Source organism: Pleurodeles waltl, chromosome 11 (genome assembly GCF_031143425.1).
Source record: "Pleurodeles waltl isolate 20211129_DDA chromosome 11, aPleWal1.hap1.20221129, whole genome shotgun sequence".
Taxonomy (NCBI): domain Eukaryota; kingdom Metazoa; phylum Chordata; class Amphibia; order Caudata; family Salamandridae; genus Pleurodeles; species Pleurodeles waltl.
The window spans coordinates 206312739-206337328 of record NC_090450.1 but is presented as its reverse complement, the minus strand read 5'-3'; the positions used below and the strand labels follow the sequence as shown (position 1 = coordinate 206337328).

At 44.1% G+C, this 24590-nt stretch overlaps 1 protein-coding gene across 4 annotated transcripts in view; it reads left to right on the top strand.

The window, feature by feature from the left end:
* Nucleotides 1-24590, top strand: part of SLC16A14 (solute carrier family 16 member 14) — a 516827-nt gene that overhangs the window by 446465 nt on the left and 45772 nt on the right. For all 4 annotated transcript variants that reach the window (XM_069213437.1, XM_069213436.1, XM_069213439.1 and 1 more), the window contains one exon: nucleotides 8948-9958. In XM_069213437.1, the coding sequence (XP_069069538.1) occupies nucleotides 8948-9958 (1011 nt within the window). The remainder of the gene's footprint in view (nucleotides 1-8947; nucleotides 9959-24590) is intronic.

The following is a 24590-nucleotide window of genomic DNA, read 5'->3' as shown; positions in this document are numbered from 1 at the left end:
TCCGTGACTGCTTTTTGAATAAAGCAGTTTTTTCTTTTTTTTTTGCAGCCCGTTTTCCTTAAAGGAAAACGAGCTGCAAAAAGAAAGTTTTTTCAGAGTAGGCAGGGGTCCATAGGACCACTGCCTGCTCTGAAAAAATATTTTTATTGGCATTTACAAAGGGGAAGGGGTCCCATGGGGACCCCTTTCCTTTTGCGAATGAGTTACCATCCACTTCAAGTGGATGGTTACTGCGAGTTGGTTTGCGACAGCATTCGCGGTCCCAAAGCAACTCTGCATGGCAATGCAGTCGCAAATAGGAAGGGAACACCCCTTCCTATTTGCGAGTCGCAGCCTCAAATTGCGAGTCGGTACCGACTCGCAATTTGCGGTTGTGCATCGCGTTTGGCCTTTTGCGCCTCGCAAACTGCGTTTTTTGCAGTTTGCGAGGCGCAAAAGGCTTGCTATATCTGGCCCTATATGGGTGTACCAGTATGCCAATGTGAATTGGTAAATTTAGTCACTAGCCTGTTAGTGACAAATTTGGAAAGCAGAGAGGGCATAACCACTGAGGTTCTGGTTAGCAGAGCCTCAGTGAGACAGTTAGGCATCACACAGGGAACACATACAGGGCACATACTTATGAGCACTGGGGCCCTGCCTGTCAGGGTCCCAGTGATACATAGACTAAAACAACATATATACAGTGAAATATGGGGGCAACATGCTAGGCAAGATGGTACTTTCCTACATAAACCCAGAAAGATATTGGTTTGCTGCCATACATATGCCATTAAAGAACGGATCTTACTGAAGAAAAAGTCTCTAACAGCTGAGGGTATTAATTTTGAGATCAGATCGGATTTATCTACTGCAACTTTGAATAAACAGTAGGAGTTAGGGAAAAGAATTGATGTTTTGAAGCACTTAGGGGCTACAGCCCAGTTGAAATTCTTTGCATCTTTGAGGGTGATGGCAAACAATAAAATATATACTTTCAGAGACATCAGAGAGGTAGATGGTTTGATTAAGACAATGGATAAAGACTATCAGCCTTTGGGTTTAGGAGCATGGTTTATTTAAGGGTGACTCTGGGCCAGCAGGAGCCTCCCACGGCGAGGTGCCGTGTGAGGAGACAGGGTGGGTTCTCTCATCGTAATGGTGGTAGGTTTAGGGGACTGTAGGGGGAAGAGGGGGGTTGGGAGGTTGGAGGGGGGTGAAGAAGGGCACAGGGTGGGGAGCATGGGGGAAAACCAAAAACAAAATTGTCCTGATTCGGGTATATTTGACATGAAATGGTTGTTAATCTCTAGGGTTGTGGTTAGAGCGTGTGGGAAGGGAGGAAAAAGGGATGAAGGGTAACGAATTAAGGCTTCTTTCTTGGAATGTTAACGGTTTAAGAGTAAGGGCCAGGCAAAAGAGGTTAGTACAATATTGTAGGGATTCTCAAGCTATGGTGAAAATTTAGCAAGAAAAACACTTATCTAGTGAGGAGTGTAGTAAGCTGTTTAAGCCGCATCCTGGATTCAGCATATTCTATATCTTATTCAGGCGGGGGCAGTAAAGGGGTGGCTTTATTACAGGGAGGACTAGTGGATACAGCTGGCAGGTGGGTAATAGGAAAGTTACTGGCTTTTAATCAGGCTCTCATCCTAGTGGGGTATTATGCCCCAAACAGGGATGATGTTCAGGCCCTGTGAGAACTGTATCACCACTTGCTTCAGCATACAGACCCAATATGGGTGGGAGACTTCAATATAGAGCTGGACTATGATCTTGATATGTCAGAGGGGAGTAAGGCGACAATGAACAAGAAGATGCGATCCCAGGTAATTAATATGATGTCCCATTTTGGAGGGAGAGGATGGGAACAAGGTGGGGGTACACTTTAATAACAAGAAGTATAAACATCAATTCAGGATTGATTATGTGTTAGTTGATGGGAGGCTGTGAGAGAGTGCTGAAGAGATTTTGCACGTTGGTGTACAGTTATCAGATCATTCTGCACTGAGCGTGAGTTTCAAGCTCAGTAGGAATATTAGGCAGTTAAGGTGGACATTAGATAGGGCTCTCCTCCTAGATGAAGATATTGTGGCAGGTTTGAAAAAGGACAGGAAAGAGTATTTCAAGTTAAATGTTGGCTCAGCATCACCAGAGGTGGTTTGGGGTGCATGTAAGGCTTTTTTGAGAGGTAGACTGATGAGAGCAGCCTCCTTTAGAAGGAAAGTATACAAAAACAAGATCAGTGTTTTGGAACAGCACATACGATTAGAAGAAAAAGAGTTAATAGGTAAGGAGGGTCAGGAAGAAGAAAAGGAACAACTAGCTAAGGTACTCCAAGAATATCGAAATGAGGTTATAGTTGAATTAGATAAAAGAATTAAGAGAGATATGAGGTTAATAGGATGACTTTCTTTGAATATGAGGAAAACTGCGGGAAAATACTAGCCTGGCAAACAAAATCTAAGCTGGTGAGGAATAAAGTGGTGGAGATCCAGGAAGGAAATGTAGGGGTTTCCTGTGCAGGGAACGAGGAAATAGAAGAGTCATTTCGGGAGTACTTTCTGGATCTCTATACAGAAAGGTTAGAGGTACCTTCAGGGTTGGTCCAGGCTTGGCTGCGGGGTGTAGATCTTACTCCCCTGGAAGAGGAGGATTAGGATAGAGAAAACCTGAATGAAGGAATCAATCGGGCCAAAGTGGAAGAAGTGATTTCTTCCTGGAAATTAGGGAAGGCGCCTGGTCCAGATGGATTACCCCTTGAAGTTTATAAAGTTTTAGGTGACAGTATAATTAATGTTTTCTCAGGATTGTGTGACAATATTTTTAGGAGGGAGAAGCACTCCCCCCTTCTTGGAGGGAGGCAACGATTACCCTAATAATCAAGCCAGGAAAGACCCCTCAAGGTGTGACTCATACAGGCCTATCTCCCGATTGAACAGTGATTATAAAATTTTTGCAAAAGTTTTGGCAAAAAGATTGGGCAAGCTAGTGGGGAAATTGACCCATGTAGATCAAAAGGGATTCATAAAGGGTAAATACCTACATGAGCTAACACATGGTTTGATAGGGGCAATAGATTTGGCAAGCACATGTAAGCTACCCCTAGCTGTGGTGAGGATTGATGCCACGAAGGCGTTCAATATGGTTAATTGGTCCTGCTTGGTTACACTCTGTGAATACCTTAACTTGGGGAGTAGGTTTATAAGGATACTACAGTTGATATATCATAACCCAGTGGCAAGAGTTTTAGTTAATGGTTCCCTAACTAGTTCCTTCAGGATTGAGAGGGGAATGAGACAAGGATGCCCGTTATCCCCTCTATTATTCAATTTATATATTGATCCCCTGGCTTGTAAAATTAGAAACAATCCATTGATACTTCTGTTTCAGTATGGGAACTGGTGTAGGAAAGTAGCCTTATATGTGGATGATCTGAGGGTTTATACGAGTAACTTAAAACCATCCCTGCCTGCCTTAGAAGAATTGATAACGGAATTTGGGGGAATTGCGGGGTATGTGGTTCGTAAAGATAAAACGGAAGTCATGGCTTGGAATTTGCCTGAGATTATCCCTCTGGGGAGTGTTAAGATAAGTAGAGAGTTGAAATATTTGGGCATTACGATAACAAATGACTTGGGGGTGATTGCCGAAAGAAACCTTGTGAGAGTTATGACTGAGGCTTGTAAGCAGATGAAGAAGTGGGTTAACCTGCCTCTTACGATCCTAGGTAGGGTCAATTTGGTTAAAATGATGCTTCTGCCGAGAATGCTATTTATTTTTAATGCACTACCTTTGAGATTTGATAAAGAATGGATAAACACATTTCAAGGCAAGATTAGTAGCTTTATATGGGGCAATGAGTGCCCGTACAGCATGGAAAAAGTTAAGGCGGAGGAAAGAGAAAGGTGGGTTAGCATTGCCAGATCTACAATTGTATGTGTGGGCAACTTTTATAAACATATGAGGAGGGCTTGCAGTGGTGCCTTTACCTCTGAACTGGGGTTGCTCTTAAAGGTAATGAGAAGGTTGCAGAGGAGGGGTTTTTGTATAAATTTGGAGACCCACATTTTTTTAAGAAAGTGAGACTTGGCTAATTCGGCAAAAATCCCGTATGAGGTGAGAAGGGGTACTAACCTGCCTTATTATAGCAAATGGGCCCCCATATGGAACTCACCAGGATCACCTGAATGGACAAAAGATGCTCTAGCTGTTCCATTGTGGGGGTCCAGGTTGCGTCAATGGGGACATATGTGTACTGTAGAAGGTTTGATTTCCTATAGTGATCTTCTAAGGGGCACAGCAGGAAATGTATCCAAATTCAAATATCTGCAAATAAGGAACTGGGTGATTCAAATAAAAGGAGGAGTGGGCGGCACAAATCCAGTGGAGGAGTTATTACAGAAGGGAGAAATCGGTAAAAAAGAACTATCATGACGGTATTGGACTCTCCTGGATACGATAGATGGTGATTTTGCTTTGCCAGAAGTCACTTGGAAAGAACACCTTCCAGGAGTACAGACAACAGAGTTGTGGCAAGTATCTATAGCTATGTTGTATTCTGCAGTCAAACTGTCTTGTTTAAGAAGGAACCATTTATTTACAATTTACAGGGTTTTTTGGACCCCTGAAAAACTGTCAAGATTGAAGTCAGGCAATGAGATTTGCTGCCGGAAATGTGGTGCTGAATCTGTAGGGGATTTGCATATGTTTGTGGAATGTCTCCGTCTTCATCGGTTTTTGGACTGAAGGGGGTGACTGCATTAACCAGATTTTGCCTATGAAGTGTAAGGTAAGCCCCTCTCTGATTATCTTTGGCTGTATGCAGGGAGAGAATAGGATAAAAAAAGACAGTGCTAAGTTACTTTTTTGTATGATTTTGTTGGCTAGAAGAGAGATATGTTGGAAATGGATTAGCCCAGTGCCCCCAATGATTGTGGAATGGAAAGACTCATTAATGTATAATCTAGTATGTGACACTAAAGGGGGAGGAATTGGGGTTAAGACATCTGGATTTTGGGAGCCTTTAATTAACTGGTTTGCAAAGTAGCAAGTTGGTCCTATGATTATACACTTAGAAGTCCAAGGAACGACCTACTCAGCGTTCCAGAGGGTTACCCAGCCCAGAGATGGACTCTTCCCAGGTCTGGAAGTCTTATGCGATAAACTATACAGGCATTTTTAGACTTTTCAGACCATGGGACTAAGGGAATGAGGACAACAACAAAAAAAATGCCTTCCTCATCCATGTGAGAAAAAGAATGAAATACAGCAAAAACATATACCTCTAAAAGCAGCAGCAGCCAGTCATATGATTCTGAAGTGTTATACTGTAGCTTCACTACAGGATTCTAACGTACAACTAGAGCACTAACATTCGATATTTATGAAAAAAGTGAGGGACTCTTGAACATCATTTTTACTAGAATAGAAGTTTTGTAAGTTAACTCCTTCCGTTTGTAGCAGGTTAAAGTAAAAGAGCTTTAGGGAGTTAAGGCAGTTTTGAAACCAGCTGTTTCAAAGAAATGTAAGGGGGGGTTTGAATTTTTAGTTATTCAACACAAAATATATATTTTAAAGGGCAGGAAATAGTTATTGAGGGTGGTCATTTCTAGGCCCATGTGGTATTTCCTTTACATAAGTGTTGGAAATGACTTCTCTGCAGGGTCACCCCAAAACCTTTTGCCTTCCTCCGCTTTTTCTGACCCCATTTTTGCTAGCTTTAGGACTCTGGACACTTTACCACTGCTAACCAGTGCTAAGGTGCATGTGCTCTCTCCCTAAAAACATGGTAACCTTGGCTCATACCCAATTGGCATATTTAATTTATTTGTAATTCCCTAGTAATGTGCACTACATGTGCCTAGGGCCTGTAAATTAAATGCTATTAGTGGGCCTGCAGCACTGATTGGGCCACCCACATAAGTAGCCCCCTAACCGTGTCTTAGGCATGCCATTGCAAGACATGTGTGTGCAGTTTCACTGCCACTTCGACTTGGCATTTAAAAGTACTTGCCAAGCCTTAAAGTCCCCTTTTTCTACATATAAGTCACCCCTAAGGTAGGCCTAGGTAACCCACAGGGCAGGGTGTTATGTAGTTAAAAGGTAGGACATTTACATGTGTGTTTTATGGTAGTGGAAAACTCCTAAATTCATTTTCCACTACTGTGAGGCCTGCTCCTATCTAGTATTAGGACTGCCCTCATATACTGTGTGAGTGGTAGATTCTGATCAGAAAGGGATTACCGGGTCATATTTAGTATGGCTAGAATGGTAATAGAATATCCTGCTTATTGGTGAGGTTGGATTTTATTACTATTTTAGAAATGCCACTTTTAGAAAGTGAGCATTTCTCTGCGCTTAAAATCTGTCTCCAATCAACATCTGGGCTGGGCTGGGCTGGTTCACAGCTTCCTTGTTCATTTCACCCAGACAACCACAAACACAGGACGCTCAGTCACACCTGCACTCATCTGCATACTGAATGGTCCTTCCTGGGCTGCAAGGGTGGAGGGCCTGACACTTACATTTCAAAGGCTAGTGGCCTGCCCTCACACAGTGGACTGCCAAACCCCCTACTGGGACCTTGGCAGACAGAACTATAGTGAAAGGGGAACTTGCACTTCAAAACCACTATAAAAGGCATTTTTGGGGTATAAAACCTGGATCTCTGATCCCAACAATCAGACTCTTCTGGACGTGAACCTGCAACCTGTCAAGATGAACTGGCAGGCTGCCCAATGACTCATCTGGACTGCTTTGCTGAGAAGGACTGCTGCCCTGCTGTTGCCCTGCTGCCCTCTGACTTTGCTGAGAAGTGCTCTCCAAGCGCATGGATTGAGCTTGCCTCCTGTTTTCTGAAGTCTCAGGGCCAAAAAAAAGTCATCTTTTCAGGAAACTTCTTGTGCGCTGAAAATCGATGCACAGCCTGCCCGAAATGACTCACAGCCATGCAGCCGAACTGGAACGACACAGCCCAACTTCCTGAGTGAAGATTTGATGCAGCACTTGCCTTGCAACAGAAAATTCAACACACAGCCCAACAGGATCAACGCAGCTGAATCTCCGAGTAGAAATTTGATGCAGTGCCTGCCGTGCGACAAAAAGGTTTATGCCTCGCCCTACCGGATCGATGCAACACTTGGGACTTGTTCAGTGTGCCCAGGATTTCCCTGCATCGTCCCTGGGCATCAAAAGATCCCTGCATCGCAGTGAGCAACCAAGACTGCATGCCAAAAAACGATGCAAGCCCCTTGCAGTGCAGAAAGAAACAACGTATTGTCTGTGCCGCGTCGGAAAATCCAACGCACACCATATTTTTCCATTCATCTCCTTCTCTGCGGTCTCCATGCGTGTTATTTTTTCTGCAAACCAGGTACTTTGTGTAATCAAGAGACAACTGTTGATTTCTAAGATTGAAGGCACTGTTTAATCTTGCAAAAGTGATATCTCAACTTGTGCTTATTGAATCTTTATCATTTTTACCTTATTTTCACCAGACAAATGTCCTATATTTTCCTAATCCTGGGTGGTGTATTTTTGTGGTGTTTTCACTGTGTTACATTAGGATTTATTGCACAAATACTTTACGTATTGCCTTCTAAAATTAAGCCTGACTGCTCAGTGCCAAGCTACCAGAGGAAGATCAGTGAACGTTCTAGTTCAATATCAGCACTCTGTGATTTCCACAGATAGCTGCTAGATGAAGAAAGCATAGGTATGGATAGGTTAATAGTGTAATGCAGCTGTTCTTGAATCTAGCTATGAATCTTCTGCGTGGATATCGACTAGCTAGAATCCAGCCAGAATGCAGCATTTCAGTAATGTACGGCTCACAAATTTACTAGTAATGTTTGCTTTGTCAATGAGTTGTAGTTGAACTAGTCCACTGTGGGGTATTTTTACTAAACTCTCACACAATTTACCACAGCAACCACAAATGGTGTGCTGCGTTGCCCAGGAGGTAGAGAGCAGGAACCCGCCTGCTAAGATATGGTGCATTTCTGCTGCCTCAAGGCACCGGCGCACTGTGTGCTACCCAGTTCCAGCGCAGGTACCCTTGCATCATGGTCTGCATTACAAGCAGGATTGTTTTTGTGAAGGAAGAAATTCCTTCCTGCAAAAAAGCAATCCTTAGATACAAGAAGTAACAAGCTTTTTGCTGCAAACCCAGGTTTACTCACCTTAGTAAATCTGGGATTGCGTCAAAATCCATGGGTGGAGGCCTGGGAACACACATTCTCCAACTGTGGAATGTCACCCTGATGCACAGTAACAGAAGGCAGCACTATGTGCTCCTTTACATTACTTTATTACTTTGTATTCACTAAACCTCACAAATTGGCTTTGCGTGGCTTAGTAAATGCCAAAAAGTGATGTAACTCGTATGCAAAACCTTAGCAAAATGGAGCCTTTGTATTTATTTTTATCACATAAATGCATCATTTATTAAATACTCCATTGGTAAAACTAAATTAAATTTTAAGAAAAAATGTTAAGCTATGAATAGAACTCATTTATTGTGTAGCAATTTATTTGCATAAAGATGACTTTGTTGTTTTCATTGATGTGGTTTTTGTAATGATTTTAAATAATAAACTATGTAGTTGTATTAGCCTGATCCTGATGAACTATTAACGTCCGTTCACGGGTATTCTTCTTTCTGGTTCCAAATATGAAACTACAAAAAAAGTTTATATCTGTCCCTGAGATGAGATACGTTGTAATAAATCTTAGTCCGTCTCCAAACTACAGATGGCAAATAATTAGGTTTTTGGAAATTCTATAATTATGTGGATGTTCCTTTTATGCATTTTTTATGCAAAAAGGCTCCCAACATAATGAAATGGCATAGGATCAAACATTCTGGTCATCTTCGCGAGCATCTAAAAAAGTACCTTCAGTGTGAAAATGAGTTTTTAATGTTATGACGATTACCACTAATGGTGTCCTTCTTGCACCCCAACAGGTATCGGGAGTGGAATGGCGTACCTGCCTGCTGTGGTCATGGTGGGACAGTATTTCCAGAAGCGGAGGGCTCTTGCCCAGGGCCTCAGCACAACTGGCACAGGGTTTGGAACATTTCTGATAACTATTCTATTGAAGCACCTCTGCAACGAATACGGATGGCGGAATGCAATGATTATCCAGGGCGCAGTCTCTCTTAACCTTTGCGTCTGCGGGGCCTTGATGAGGCCACTAAATACAGTAGAGGAGATGAGCGAAAAGGAAATTGAAAAAGAGAAAGCTGAGGAACCTCAGAAAAAGATAAGATCGCTCCAGCAAGAAACTGTGAAACTGAATGGCATTTTAAACGACGAGGACCAAAAAGATGGAGATTGCACAAATCGAGACCTCATTGACAACTTACCAACAATACAAAGTAACAGTAAAGGTGGGGGAGGAAATGAAAAGACATGGAGGACCGTGTGTAAGCTCCGCCTTTTGAAGGAAATAAGCTACATGACCTCTGCCATCAAAAAGGGGTTTGAGGCATGGTACTCGAGTTACTTTGGAGCTGCATCACTGTTTACCAATAAAGTGTTTGTGGGCTTTGTCATTTGGGCCTTGTTAGCGTACTGTAGTTTTGTTATTCCTTTTATTCATCTTCCAGAAATAGTACAAATGTATGGACTATCGGAACAAAACGATATATTCCCATTGACGTCAATTATAGCAATAGCCCATATATTTGGAAAAATATTTCTTGGCATCATCGGTGACTTACCTTGCGTCAGTGCTTGGAATACCTTTCTTCTTGCCAATTTGACCTTTGGTATCTGTATTATCATTTTGCCTCTCTGCCACATGTATGCTGGTCTGGCCGTGATTTGTGCCATCCTTGGATTCTCTAGTGGTTACTTTTCACTGATGCCTGTCGTGACAGAAGACTTGGTTGGGATTACATTTCTGGCCAATGCATTTGGGATCATCATTTGCGCAAATGGAATATCTGCTCTCCTGGGACCACCTTTTGCTGGTAAGAAACTCCAGTGAAAAACAGACATGTTAATAATTTAGGTTGTTTCACACCTTTCCCGTTTAGCTTACACTAGGATTATAAACGATTTTGGTGTCAGAACTTCTTGTTGCATGGACTGCATGGTCCTTTCAGTGTTTTGTTGAAATACATGCGACTGTACAGGGTTCCTGATGGTTTTAATGCATACCCTAGGCTGTACTCTGTATAAATGTGCTCATCAGTTTGTAGAATATTTAAGGCAGGGCAACCTTCTCTCCACTCTTGTACTCACAGGCCCAAATTTACTATGATTCTGTGTCAGGATTGCATCGCTTTTGTGGTACAGCCATGACACAAAATAATTTTTGGCATTTATTAAGCCACGCAAACCCACTTTGTGTGGCTTTCCATGGTTTAGTAAATATAAAGTAACGCAAGGCCGCACATAGTGTTGCCTCGCATTAAATTGCCCCAGGTAACGTTACGTGGGTGGAGCGTATGCGTTCCCATGCATGGTCCCATTGATTTTGACACAAACACAGATTTACAAAGACTTGTAAACTATGATTTGCCCCATACTTGGCAAAGGCGTAACAAGGAGAAATATCTTTATTTCCTCTTTCTACGTGTGCTGCATTCTGCAGCACAAGTATAAAGAGGAATATGCCTTTATTGATTTTTTTTCCGCAGGAAGGTGTTTCTTCCTGCAGAAATACAATCCTGCCTGTAATGCAGATACCCTTGCACCATGGTGCAATGGTGCCTGCGTTGGCGCTAGGCATCACATAGTGCACCACTACATTGCGAGAGCAGAAATGGTCCATATCTTTGTTTCACGCAACACAGTGCAGAAATAATAGTAAATGTGCCACACAATCTGCATAATTAAAGCATATTTCCAAATCCCATATACCTCACCAACACCTCTGATATAGGTCAGAATCCAACATCACCTATTTCAAGGGAGCATTTCAAAAGGGCACCCAGGGGCATGAAACGCCATACAAATCCTGCACTACAAAACATTTACTGTGATATTCCTCATTCCCCTTCTTTTCCCAGTGTAAATGTGTATATCCATTGTTTAGCAAAATAGTATATTCTTTAGCATGTTAAGGTTTACTTATTGTTCAATTCCTCGATCGTAAAACAACCTGTACATGTTAAATACCATTCATAGCTGTGGATTTGTCCGATGTCTCCAGTAATAATTGCTTTGTTTCTTCTTTTCCTGAGGAAACTCATACTTAGGTTCTTAAGTGTTCCATATTACAACTAAAAATTAAACAGTAACTACAAAATACATATCACCACTAGCGCAGGGTCACAGTGCCCAGGGATCAAAGTCCTCCTTCCTCCTCCTCGCCTTCCTCTATATCAAGGCAAAGTATGTGTGGAATGTTTCAGGCTTAGGTGAAGTGATATCCCTTTCATGCAGTTTCTGCACTCAGTTCTATAGTCTTAGTCTAGGGTTAACCTTCTTACCAATGCAAGTGTTCCTTGCCAGTCATGGTTGGGCCACAGCATTGTGTAATTTATTTCTCCCCTCCTACAGGAGGAAGACACGCCAACTGCAGGTGGATGGACCCTCCGGGCTCAACTCCACAGGCAGCACACATGGGCATGCTCCTCAGATGCCTGTTCGTGGCAGCCTGTAGTGTTTGTGCAGTATCTGGTACTTGGTAGGCCCTGTTCTAGGCACATAGAGAGTTAATGGGATCAGAGATCATGTGGCCACCACAGGCTCTTCCCAGATGCCTGCATAGTAACTCTGATGCCACACACACGATGTAGGGTCAGTGACTTGGGCCGAGTGGGTCTGGTCAGGCGACGCAGACTGCTGCGGTCACACTTCTGATTTGCCATGGCTTGGTCCAATTTGAGGCACAACAGTTCAGATCATAGACGCTCAGTCCCCTCAGGCACACTTTAGTTTATTGCCACAGGCTAGATACTTCCAAGGTCACAGTTGCACAATCTATGAGGGAACACTTCAGGAGCGTGCCACAGGTTAGCTGTTTCAACAATAGAGACACTACTCTGGTCCAAGAGAAACCCAGTCTCTCCCTGAGATGCTGAACTTCAGAGTCAGCTGCTTCTATTCACGCTGTTAATCAGCTCCTCCTGTAAAAGTTGGCTCACTCCCTCACTCTTTTTCTAAAGGAGGTCAGCTTCCTGGCACTTCAGGACAGGAAGCTAGCTTTTCCTTCCAATTCAGACTGTGGCCCAGTTTTAAGAAGGCCTTGCGCTCCTTGCACCACATTAGCATCATTTTTTATGATGCTAATGAGGCTCAACAAGACCAAATTCGCCATGCCAGATTTACGAAGTGGCGCAGTGCATGCATCACGCCACTTTATAAAGCATTGCGCCACGTTATGCCTGGACTAGGCATAATGTATGCAAGGTGGATGTTCCCCATTAAGAGGACCCCAAAAATGGCACAGTGGAATCTTTGAGATTCCACTGCGCCATCTTTAGTGGCTATTTTTAAAACCTACACAGAGCAGGCATTGAAAGGGAGCACACCATTATTCTTAATGGGCCTCTATGTACCTTGCTTGAATTAGGACTGAAAATGTTGGCGGTAGTCCTTCAATGTACTACAGTTGCGTAAACAATTATGACTCCTTTGTCCTTCACCTGCACCATTGTGCGCCATATGTTTAATACGGTGCACACATGGTGACATTAGGGGAGTGGTAAGGGGCACAAGAAAAGTGGTGCAGCATACAATGCAAGGCTTCTTTTCTTAGATTTGTTCCTTTAAATGTTGTCCCCTCACTGATGATGGAGAATCCTTTTTGAGAGGAAGTGTAACTCTGGAAGATACCCAGTCCTTTACTCTCCCAAGCAGGTGCTCACCCAATTCCAGCTAGTTTATCTTAATAACAATGCTTTGGTATTACAACATCTATATGAGTAGGGACTGGCTACATCGGAGGTCTTGTTCCCAGACAGCCGTGTACTTGACTTTCCGACACAGGTCGCTAACGTTGATCCCATCCCATTGGACAATTATCTTTACTATCATGTTCAGGCCCTGTGTAGGACACACTATTCCACCTTTCCCCAAGAACGCCCTGCGTCATCCACATTGTCGATGTTCCTGACTGCACCCACTGCATGCTGCATGATGACCAGACATTATTGTCCAATCCAGACCCCAGTGACTCACCTTAAAGCCAAAGAGCAATGGGTCAAGGATTTGGGGGAGACAATATATGATGAGGATTGGACATACTGCTGCAACTTGAAGGGCAGTCACCCAATGGGCAGCTGCAACTGCTTCACTACAAAAACTTCCATCATATTTATCTTACTCCTCTACAGCTGTATATGCTACACGTCAGAACACACTTGCCTTGCCTGTCGAAACCTCTCTGTACTGCTTGAATTAAGTCGTGCTCTGTATGACGTTGTTACACTGGGTCTATTGCTTGCTTCAATATTTTGCATTCTGTTTTTCTTTTTCAGCCCTGTTTCAGCTTGAAACTCGGAAAAAAAACATAAATAAATAAAAAATAACTGTGGAAGAGACTATACTTGTTGCATTGCCTCCATCACAGGATGTTAGCAGTTCTCCCAGTCATTCGAGGATTTTCCATGACTACTCTTCTGAAAAGGAGACACAGAGTCTAAGTCTGTTTAGGGCAGGCCTCTCAACATTTATTCCCATTTGCGAACACTGGGAGAAAATGTGAAGTATGTCAAGGGTAGGTGTGCCAGTGCATAGGGCCACAAGATGGTCGCATCAGAATGAGACTCTGATTTCCAAGCTATTATTCTGACAAGCATTCAACAGTTAGATAGTCGATCAGCACATAGATCAACAACTGTTATATCAGAATCCCACATTGCGCATCCAGAAAAAAGGACTCTTGGCCCCAAAAAAAGATCAATCTCAAGAATATTAAGACAAGGCTGCCTGTATCCCCCATATTATTCATTGTCACTCTAGAGCAACTTGCTGCCATGCGGAGACAACACCACTTAGATAGGGCATGCAGTTTCACATCAATACGTCCTTTTATGTCACTATGTACTGATGACATGACTTTATTTATTATTATAATAATAACTTATAGTGATTAATTTCAGTTTGGAAGCAACTGGAAACACAATTCAAGGCCTCATTTAATAGACCTTGAATACTTAAAAATCCAATTCAATACTCACTTTATTCATTTTATATCAATATTTTAGATATGACACATTTGGAAAGTTGTACTTTCTCTGCCTAAGCCAAAAGGGCCCTTCTGCCAGTGTCCAGTGTCACCTCACTGTTGAATGGCTTCCTTGTGGTGAGATGGGATTGCTCCCAGACAATGGTCTAAAGGCTTGGGTGTGGAAATGTGTTTCCTCCTTGAGCAGGATGGCCTGGGGATTGTGCCCAGCCTCTTCCTGAGCTTCAAAGAATGCCTACTCTGTCACTGGCAGATGCAACTCACACCTCTCTTTGTCTTCCTAATCAGCTTGGCTCTAAACCTAGTGGGGGGGAGGAACTGCCCCAGAACTGTTTTGGAGTGATCACAAGAGAGGGTTTGCACCCTCTGGGTGGGTACACGGAGCTCTGACCAAGGAAAAATTAGTTCTGCCATGTTGCATTTAGGTAGAGAGGGACACTGTGGGATAGTTTACAGTGAAACACACAGGAAGTGTTGCAAAAGTGTGTAGAGTGAACCCTGAGTACCTTTACCCACATGGTTAGGGAGTGGCCAGGGGTTTCCCATCATCCACAGACTGGCATTGGGCATAAAAATGGACCTCACATACCTTTCCTCAGAACACTTCTAGACCTATGAAGGATCAAAAGAACTGTCCTGCTGTCTGAAGAACCTGGAGGAAGATGGGACCTGCTTGCCTTGACCCATGACCCCTATTGTGACTCCAAGAATTAGTTGGTGGACCTATTTGAGCAACTAGGACACAACAAGCATCCAGAGGCCACTTCCCTGCAACTGCCCAGTTTCCACTGGACCTCTTGTCAACCCTGCTACTGGCCTCTCCTAGAGTGAGTCCTAACCATTAAGTGGAGGTGGGACCCTCCAGGTCCTGTAGCCTTTGCTGGTGTTAGAATGTACTCCTTTTCCAAAACTGCAAGAGCTGCTACTCAGAAATTATTTAGACAGCTTTCTGCTTGGGAATCAATGGAGACCTGGATCACTGTCAAAGTTGTACACGTCTTCATCGAATAATCAGATGACCTCAGCTTGCTGGTTTTGCCCATCTTAAGGTGTTCTGTCTTTTAGTGAAGGTTGTAAGTCAAAACATTGAGAGCTTCATTGCGACCGATGCCGTGGCCTTCCTAGGCACAAACTTTGGACTTCATCCATTTGGCGCTTTCCCACCCACCTTTATCAATGACTGCACCGGGACCCTGCACTTCAACTACCCGCCATTGTCGAGCCTCACATCAGACACATTTGACTTGTAGAAGACCACTTTTTTCTTTAAAAGTTTTTAAATCCGAAGGTAAACTTTCCACTGAGACGAACATGATCCCTGTATCCGACTTGCGCTCCATTGTGGTCAACTTTAACTTTTGACCTGCTCTAGCGTGACCAGAAAACTGCAGTTGGCGCTTAGTGCTTTTTGGTGCTATTTTTCATTCAAACTTTAAAACTTCATATCTCTCATTCTGCGTATTGGATTTTTGTTGTTTTTGTGTCATTTAGTTTAATAAAATATTCACTATTTTTCTAAGTTGGTTTGGGATATTTCTTGTGGTGTATTATCACTCTATTACTGTTTTGCCCTTGACTACTTTGTGCCAAGCTACCAGAGTGTTGAGTACAGGTTTATTCAGTGGCTTTAGGCACGAGGAGGAAAACAGCGCAGACTAACATGTCAAACCTTAGCCCTGCAGTTCAAACAAGAGGGACTCATTGCCCCAACCTCAAGCTATACTAACACAACATGCCCTACTACCATAAATACTGCTGTTTTCCCAAAACCGACCATCCCATCTACTAAGGTAGGCACTGTGAAAATAGACTATCTGGGCATGAGACAAACTCTGTATTAGAGCCAAGTTTGATAACATATATATATGCTCTGGGCAATCTTATAGCGCACAACTAGCTATGATGGACCTCTCTCATCTTGCTCACATTTTCCAAGAGGACTGATTCCTCCCTATCAAATTTGTTTGAAATAGGCCACAGTCTACCCCATTAGACATTTTCTTGTACTCCCACAGGAAGCATGACAAGTTGCATTTGGCACATGTCCCCAATCCCCACTACCCTTTAAAACCTTAGCAATTGTCCTGAAGTTGCCCTCACCCAGACAACTGGCTTTAAAATTAAAATCACAATACAAAAGGAAGCACCTATCAGTATTCCTTCAACCATGGAGTGATGGGCTATGGAATTTAAATTTTGTTGCAATTAAACATGCACTCTCTGCCTTAATTGTAGTTCCAGACGAATTCTTCTAAAATTCTTACATTGAATATATCACTTTCCACATAGCTTATATAGACATGGGTTGAGGTAAGATTTCAAGTAGGACAAATGTTGGGCCTTGTTGGTGTGATTTCCACAACTGGCATAGAAATGGCAGAATTCTGATGCAACCTGTCTCTACTTTATCTGCTATCATGGGACATGCCACTAGTCACCTTACTGGGAAATATTAAAGGTGTGCCAATGGCCTTCGGACATCTCACCGCATCCCGACTGCTACTAGCAAAAATGAAGGTCACCATAAACTTTGACACCTCACCCAAAACTGATGACTGACTGAAAAACATAGTTTACTGTACTGAACAATTGGCAGCCTATGGGGTATGTTGCCCCCACCATTCAGTCCCAAAGCATCTGGGCCCCCCTAAAGTCATACCTACCTCAGTATAGCGTAGTCAACCCTCAGGAAGGGGGACATAGCAAAGGAACAACTGAATCTGCCTGACCTCATATAAACCCTTAGTATCTATCACTTTGTCTGTTATTTATCCAGTCACTATAATGCATGCCTGTACACTGCTCTACACCCTGGATGTATTGTCTGCGGAATATTGGTAGTTTGAGGAATGGGGTGGATCTCTAGTACTGATACATTATCAAATTGAGAGTGGGCTTTCATTATGTGTGTTTCAATTGGTAAGCCTGCCATTCATCCACACCTTGTAGCTTTGGTGTATTTTTCGTGGTATTTGGACAACATATCAAGTTGTAAATATAAGGAGATAGACATATTGACAAAAATGTTTTGAAGCAAAAATATTGTGATGCAGAAATATCATTGTCAGGAATATCATTTTTTCAGGTAAGTAATATAATTGTTAAGAATATTGTTGTTCTATATATCTTATCCAGTAAGTTAGTTTGTTGGTTTTTATAATTAATTCAATGTGTTTTAGTTTATTTATCAATTTTATGTGTTTGTATTGCCTTAATATATATATTTTTTTAATATAGTATGTCATTTTAAATGATTTTGAATTTTTAATTTAATTGTTAATAATATTTTATATTGTTATACAGGGCTGTTGGTTTTGTATGTGGGATAGTGTAAGAAGTTAATTAAGCAATAATAAATAATGAATTAAGTAATAATTACTTCTTAACTAATTAATTAAACATTTTTAATGGCCTCATTGAGAGTTTGGTGGTCTGCGGACAGCCATGGTGGCGGCGGTCCAACTGCCATCGGCTTGGCGGTCGGTCCACCGTATACGATGCATGCGGTTCCATAGAGAAAAGACCATCCCAGTCCCGCCGGCCCCACCAGGCAGTGCAGAAGGCCAGAGTGGCGAGACAGGCCAATCCGGGCAATTAAGCCAGTGTTTCCGCCGGACACATTATGATGTTGCCTACTGCCAACATGACCATGGCGGTCCAACCACCACTTTCCGGCAGGTGGAAACAGAGTGTATAAAGGAAGGAACTCACCTGCAGGCAGTGTCACACATCCTGTGCTGCCATGGAGCCTATCGCACACCTGCAGCCACTTCTCATCAATGGAGTCCAAAATCTGCCGTGAGAGCAACCGATGGTAAGAACACACACCTACCTGTGTCATTGAGCTCAACAACAGATTGTTGCGTCATCTTCCACATGATATGGGGGTCACGTTATGTGGACCAAGTACACTTGTCATTGTGTCCATTGTGCCTTTGGGCAGGTCACTGACACTGCACCACCACACTCGCAAAAATACACGTCTGCTCATAGTAGGCACAGGGACAGTGAATTATACAGAATATTGCATCACACAACAGCAACAGCAACACACCATCAACATCACATCTGCCAATTCAACTGAGACCCTCACATTCCTCACATGCCATGGACTGTTGTCTGATTGAAGACACATATGTATGGATGTATGTGGCATGGAACACAAATACCGCTACAATGAAACATCCCTGTAAAGGACCCACACGTACCCACATTGCAACACAATGGAAGGGCAATCGGATGCACAATATTTTGTGAGACAAATATCCAAAGCTTATAATGCAAACAATACCTGCAAAATAGGGATGGGGCATCAGGAGCATTCCTTGAAGGATGCTTCCCTGTGACACATTTCACTTTGCACATGCCCCCAAAACACCATTTACACAGGAACACACAATAGCAGAGCCAGGTGACATGCCTATCTGCATAATGTATAAGTGCAAGTTAAGGAAGCAAATACACCAGAAACAGCATGAGCCATACATCTAGAGTATCTGCAATGTGCACACTTCAGTTGGACACATGGTCAGTCAGATGTAAAGGAAGGTAGCACAATTGAACATCCTTCGTGTGTGGACAAATAAAACTCTATCTTCCACACATTTACAATCCATATACACAATACATGCTGACATTGGCCAACCCAAAATGAAATACATAACATAGCAAACATAACACAATGCAAGGGCACCCCAATTGGAATAACAAATATATAACCATACAGTGAACATCTACCCTTGTCCTGGGTAACACTAGCACTGCCTACAAAGTCTGATTTTGAAAATAACAGCAAACAGATCAGCAATCAGGGTGAAAAACACACACCTGTAGGCATACGACACAAGTTACTCGGGAACAACAAAAATATAGAAAAGTAGAGGCAGGACATGTGTACCCAACAAAACAAGAACTTGGGTTTGTTAACACCAAATGATGTAGATGAAAAGCCATTGGCCAATCCATATTAGTCCATGCACAGTACTGTGCCCAGTCTTTACTACAAGGGAACCTCCATGGGAAGTAACATCAAGTGGGCAGACAGGCTCCTCAGGAATCATGCCTGGGTGAGGTGGGTTGAATTTGGGATGGGTGGGGTTGGGTTTGGGTTTCTCTGACGGATGGGCTTCTTCTTTTGGGTGGAGGGGTATGGGTGCCTGCATGGGGCAAGTATGACAGGGAGGACTTTAATGTGGGAGGGATGGGTTGGGATGTGGTGGGGGCCTGTTGGGTATGGGACGGGACAGAGGGAACAGGGGAAAGGGCATCCTCAAAAAGAAAACTTTCCTTGGGAAAATGGGTAGGGTCATCAGAAGAGATTAAGTATTTGGAGGTTGAGGGAGTGGTGTGTTTGGGTGGTGCCTGTTGTGTCTGTGAGTGTGGGTGTTTGTATGTCTTGGGGGCTGTGAGGTGGAGGTGCTGGATGATGTAGGAGTGGTGGTTGTGTGTGTGTGTCTATTGGGTGGTGTCTCTGGGTATGGTGGATGTTGTGGATGTGTCTGTGTGCATTTGGGTGGTGCCCGTGGGTATGGTGGATGTGAAGGTGTGTGTTGGGGTGGTGTATGGGAGTATGGTTGATGTGGAGTTGTGTATGTGGATATTGTGCTGGGGCCGAATTCCAAAGTTAAACTTACACTTTTGTTCTGAGTTTAGACCAAAAGTGTGAGTTCATGATTGTTTGGCATTCACAAAGGTAAGTTGCGAGGAGTATTTTTATGTCTGCATTCGGGCGAATGATCTGCACTCAGGGCGGATGATCCGCACTCGGGCGGAATCCAATGACTGGCGTCAGGAAATGATACAGAGGAAACGCTAGACAGAAAGTCCATGGCAGGAAGTTGCAGGCAGCCATTTTCTTGTCATTCTGAGTCATCCTCCCCTGCAGACAGGATCCTCTGCCATCCAGCACCTTAACTGCCCCTAACATGGCTGAGGGACTAGATAAGAGAGCACCCCCTTCTGTGACTGAGAATTGGACATCTTAGCTGAGGGGGTACTGGACCATTACCTTCAGCTTTATGGGGGCCTGGAGGACCAGCGGAGCAAATCAGCATGCGCCCGGCTCTGGGAGCAGATAGCGCAGCGCTGCAGTGCAGTGGGCATTTACCACCATTAGGCCAGGACCTGCCTCAGATGCTGAGAGGACCTGAAACGTTGGGCCCAACTGAGGGCCCAAGAACTGTTGGGTCAGTCCTCCCAGCTCCACGTGCACCGGCCCCGCCTCATGCCACTGTACAGGATGGTCCTGACAGCAGCCTGGCCAACCCTCCATGCTCAGCTGGAGGAGTTGGAGTAGAAGAGACCTGGTAAGTACATGATCTCTATATTCTGTGTGGTAGCACAGTGTGAGTGGTGACTGAGCTGTACCAACATGTATCACATATCACCATGTACACATTCTGAACAATTACAGCAGCAGTCATGAGGCCAGTGCCCTATTGGAGCACATTGGAAGCACTGAGCTGAGTGCATCCTGGGATATGTAGCGTTATAAACACTACAGGGGATATAGCCATACTTCTTGCATTCATATGAAGTCATGCAATGCCAACACTATGACTGGTGAAGCATCCTGGGACTGGTAGTGTTCAAAACATTATAGGGGAAATAGCCATACCTCTTGCATGCATATGAAGTCATACAATGCCAACACCATGACTGGTGAAGCAAGGGCCTCATCGCTGCTGAGTGCAAGGGCAAACGGATGGTCCAATCACTGACCTGTGTGGGGTCAAGAGATCACGTTTTGTATCGCATGCTATAACCTGCATGCCTTTGTTGTGTCTTTCATTAGTGTGAAGTCCAATGTCATGTATCTTGGAGTAATGGCTGACTTTGGAATACCTCTCTCATACAAAATATTTCTAACATTTCCAAGGGTGAACAAATGCACATTTCTTCACAACAGTGGCTTGTACATCTCATGTAACATTTAGATAGCTGATCTAATTTGTCACACATGCCAACTGGTATATAGCAACACCAGGCAGTCTTGACCTGTCAAATGTGGAACATGCCATGTAGATTGGTTGATAGTTTCAGGAATCCACCAATACGTGTACCCACAGCTTAACAAAGGTCAGTGCCAAGGCCAGGTTTTTACATGTACGTCCATGTAAGCTTTTAAGTGGATTCAGACCTTTCTACACCTCAGATAACATGCAACAGTTTGAGACTACCAATTCTGCCGTTGACAGGGTTGTCATACTCATACTTTGGGGTGGACAGCCCCATCCAGACTCTTTCCATCTCCACTTGCAGACATACTTGTGAAAATGACAGGTAGCAAGGACTGGGAACCCTTGATCCAATTTAGCAAGGAAATATGAACTTCTTTCCAATCTTTCACACATACGGCTTTAATGGCCCCTGAAAATCTGGCCTAGATATTGTCATTTTTCTTAAGGATTGGCTTTGTAATACTGAGGGGCATACCACCCACAATTGTGACAAATATCCATGTGTGAGTAAGGTTTGGGCATCTCAATGAGAGTACACATACATTTGGGATCTAAGTCACCTGATATTGGTCAGTGAAATAAACGGAGTACAGAGTCACCACTTGCTTTGGATACTCATGTACCTTGCCTACATTTGTACACCTATTACATAATGTTCTCAATTCTATTTCAGTGGAAGCGGCTGGCCAAGAACACCAAAAAGAGGACCGCGGACAGAGACAGGCTACCTGGGCACGGCCTTTGTCTTCAACCAAAGAAAAGGAAGAGGAGGAGCAACCAACAACATCAGGAGGCAGAGGAGTGGACCCACCGAGACAGACTCAGCTAAGAGAGACCGGGTGGAGGCTGTAGAAACTGTTAGGGGGGTTTGAACTGGACACCTCTGTCAGGTGGAGAGGATTTCCCTCTCCCCTTGAATTCCACCAATTGGACCAGCTAGAGGTGACCCCACCACAGGAAAAAGAAACATCCGACTCCTCCCTACCACATGGTGTCCCTAGTCCATTGGAGAACCCAGCAGCCACCCCTGCCACCAGTCCCCCTCTGAGTGCCTGCTAGAGTCCCAGGAGGAGCTCCTATGTCCCCGACACCCCATATCACTCTTGTGGTACCTAAACCTCTCCCTGTGTTGTCACATCTGTGGCTGCATTCCAGGAAGGGATGGTGGCAGCTGAGGGGGAGCAGGCAATCTACAGTCGGATCCTACAGCATATCCATGAGGAAGTGCATGGGATCAGACAGGATATTGCCCAGAACCTTGCTGCCCTCAATGTCAGCATCACTTCCTTGGGTGCAGCCATCATGGCCCTGTCTCAGCGTCCATCCCATACAACCCCCCATGTCTAGTCTCCCTGTTCGCCCTTCCCACACTGTTTCTCCCCATGCCCCTCTTTAGTGCAGTATGTCCCAGTACCGTGGTGTGTCAGGTCCTATAAAGGCCAGTCAGGAGGAGGCCAACAGAGCAGAGGATCTAATTGTCATTATAAATGAGTACGACCACTCATACTATGTATGACCAGGACGGCTGACTGGACATCTTAACTGTGACTAGACTTTTGATTTTGCCCCTGCACATAGACTGATTACCCTGACGTTTCCTTATGTGTTATTTTTTTTCCAACCTTCTCCATGTCCCCTGCCCCTACTCCATGAAGAGCATTGTATGATTTTGTTTCTTCCTTCCCAATGGGCAGTTTTTATTTCTTTATATGAATATTTTTATGAAATATTAATATTTACCGAATCAACTTTGTTATGTAGTTTATTGTCTGTGCTGGAACCAAAGTATGGAAGTATACATATAGAGTTGTTTGGCTATGCCTTCCACATGACCCAAATGTACACCGATGGTTCTAGTGATGAACATAACCTACACACATTGTTGACACATATATGGCCTACAGTCACAATAAGCACCTGACCTTCATAAACTATTGCTCAACTCAATTTAAATGTGGAATGTGCCTTGTTTTCACATAGTGCTGTGCACACATATATCACATTGCTCAAGAGGGATCTCACTTGCGTCTTCTCGGGTGAGGTGGTGAGGCTCCTTGTGACAAAGCGCTTTTCCTTGGTATCTTAGTTGCAGGTGAGTGAGATTCCTGTACGGGGGAGTCTGTACCTGCACAAGGGGAGGCTGTACCAGCACAGGGAAAGGGTCTACCTGCACAGAGGAGGGTCTACCTGCACAGTGGGAGGGTCTACCTGCACAGGGGGATGGTCTACCTGAACTGGGGGGTCTACCTGCACAAGGGGAGGGTCTACCTGCACAGGGAGAGGATCTACCTGCACATGGGGTGGGTCTACATGCACAGGGGGAGAGTCTACCTCCACAGGTGGTAGGTCTACATGCACAGAAGATGGGTCTACATGCACAGGGGGTGGGGATCCCTACACAGGGAGGGGTTGTACCTGGACAGGGGGCGGTGATCCCTGTAGAGGGGGGATGCCTGGACAGGGGATGTCGGACCCTGTACAGGGTGAGGATGTGACTGTGCAGTAGAGGGACTGTGCAAAGGGTGTGTACCCATTGTGGATTGTTGTGGATCCGGTGCAGGTTCCCTGACCAGGGTTTAGGGGTGAGATGGTGCAGGTAGATGTCTTAAGTCCCCTCCATGCATTGACTCTGACGGATTTGGTATCATTTTAATTATGCCTTCCATCATCTTCATGGCCAATGCATGGAGTCTTGCAGTCTCTTGCCTCTGTATGACAATGATGTCATACATCCTCTTCCCCATGTTGTCCCAGGATCTATCCATCCTCTCCAACACCGGGTCATTCTATTTTGGCGCATGTCCTGAGGTGAGGCAGACATGCATGTCCGACAGTGTAGACCGACTGTCACAAATGTCCTGCCTCACATCTGCCTGCTGCTGGAAGAAATCAATCATCCTCCCACTCTCCAACATCATTATCTGCCAGTCCTCTCTGCCTGCGATGGTCTTGGAAGCAACCAGCATGTCCACCAACAGGGGGGGGTGAGAAGTGGGAGGTTGTGAGGAGGAGGAGAAATGTGCCTAGGGGCTACCTGCTCCTCACCTGGACTGGCATGCCCATCAGAAACTGGATTGAAGGCCTGGGAGACACTTTCAGGGTAGGATTGTGTAGGGGAACCAACAAGCCTGATCTGGATGTGAGGGCTGTGAAGAGGTGAGATTGGGGTAGGTGGAGAATGGGCAATTGTAGGAAGCTGGCCTGGTGTGTGGTGGGTACCCAAGGTACTTACACCTAATACCAGGACCAGGCATCCCCTCTTAGTGAAGTGTAGGCAGTGTCTAGAAGCCAGTCTCTCTAGGAGTAGCTGTGGATGAGCAACCAAGGCTTATCTAGGAGACATGCAAAGCTCATGCAATACCACTGTAGTCACACAGCACTTACACACATGGAAGAAAACACTCAATTGTACAAAAATAAAGGTACTTTATTTTTGGAACTCAAGACCACAATATACTAGAAGGGCAACCCTCCAATAGGAGGTAAGTAATACACTAAATAGAT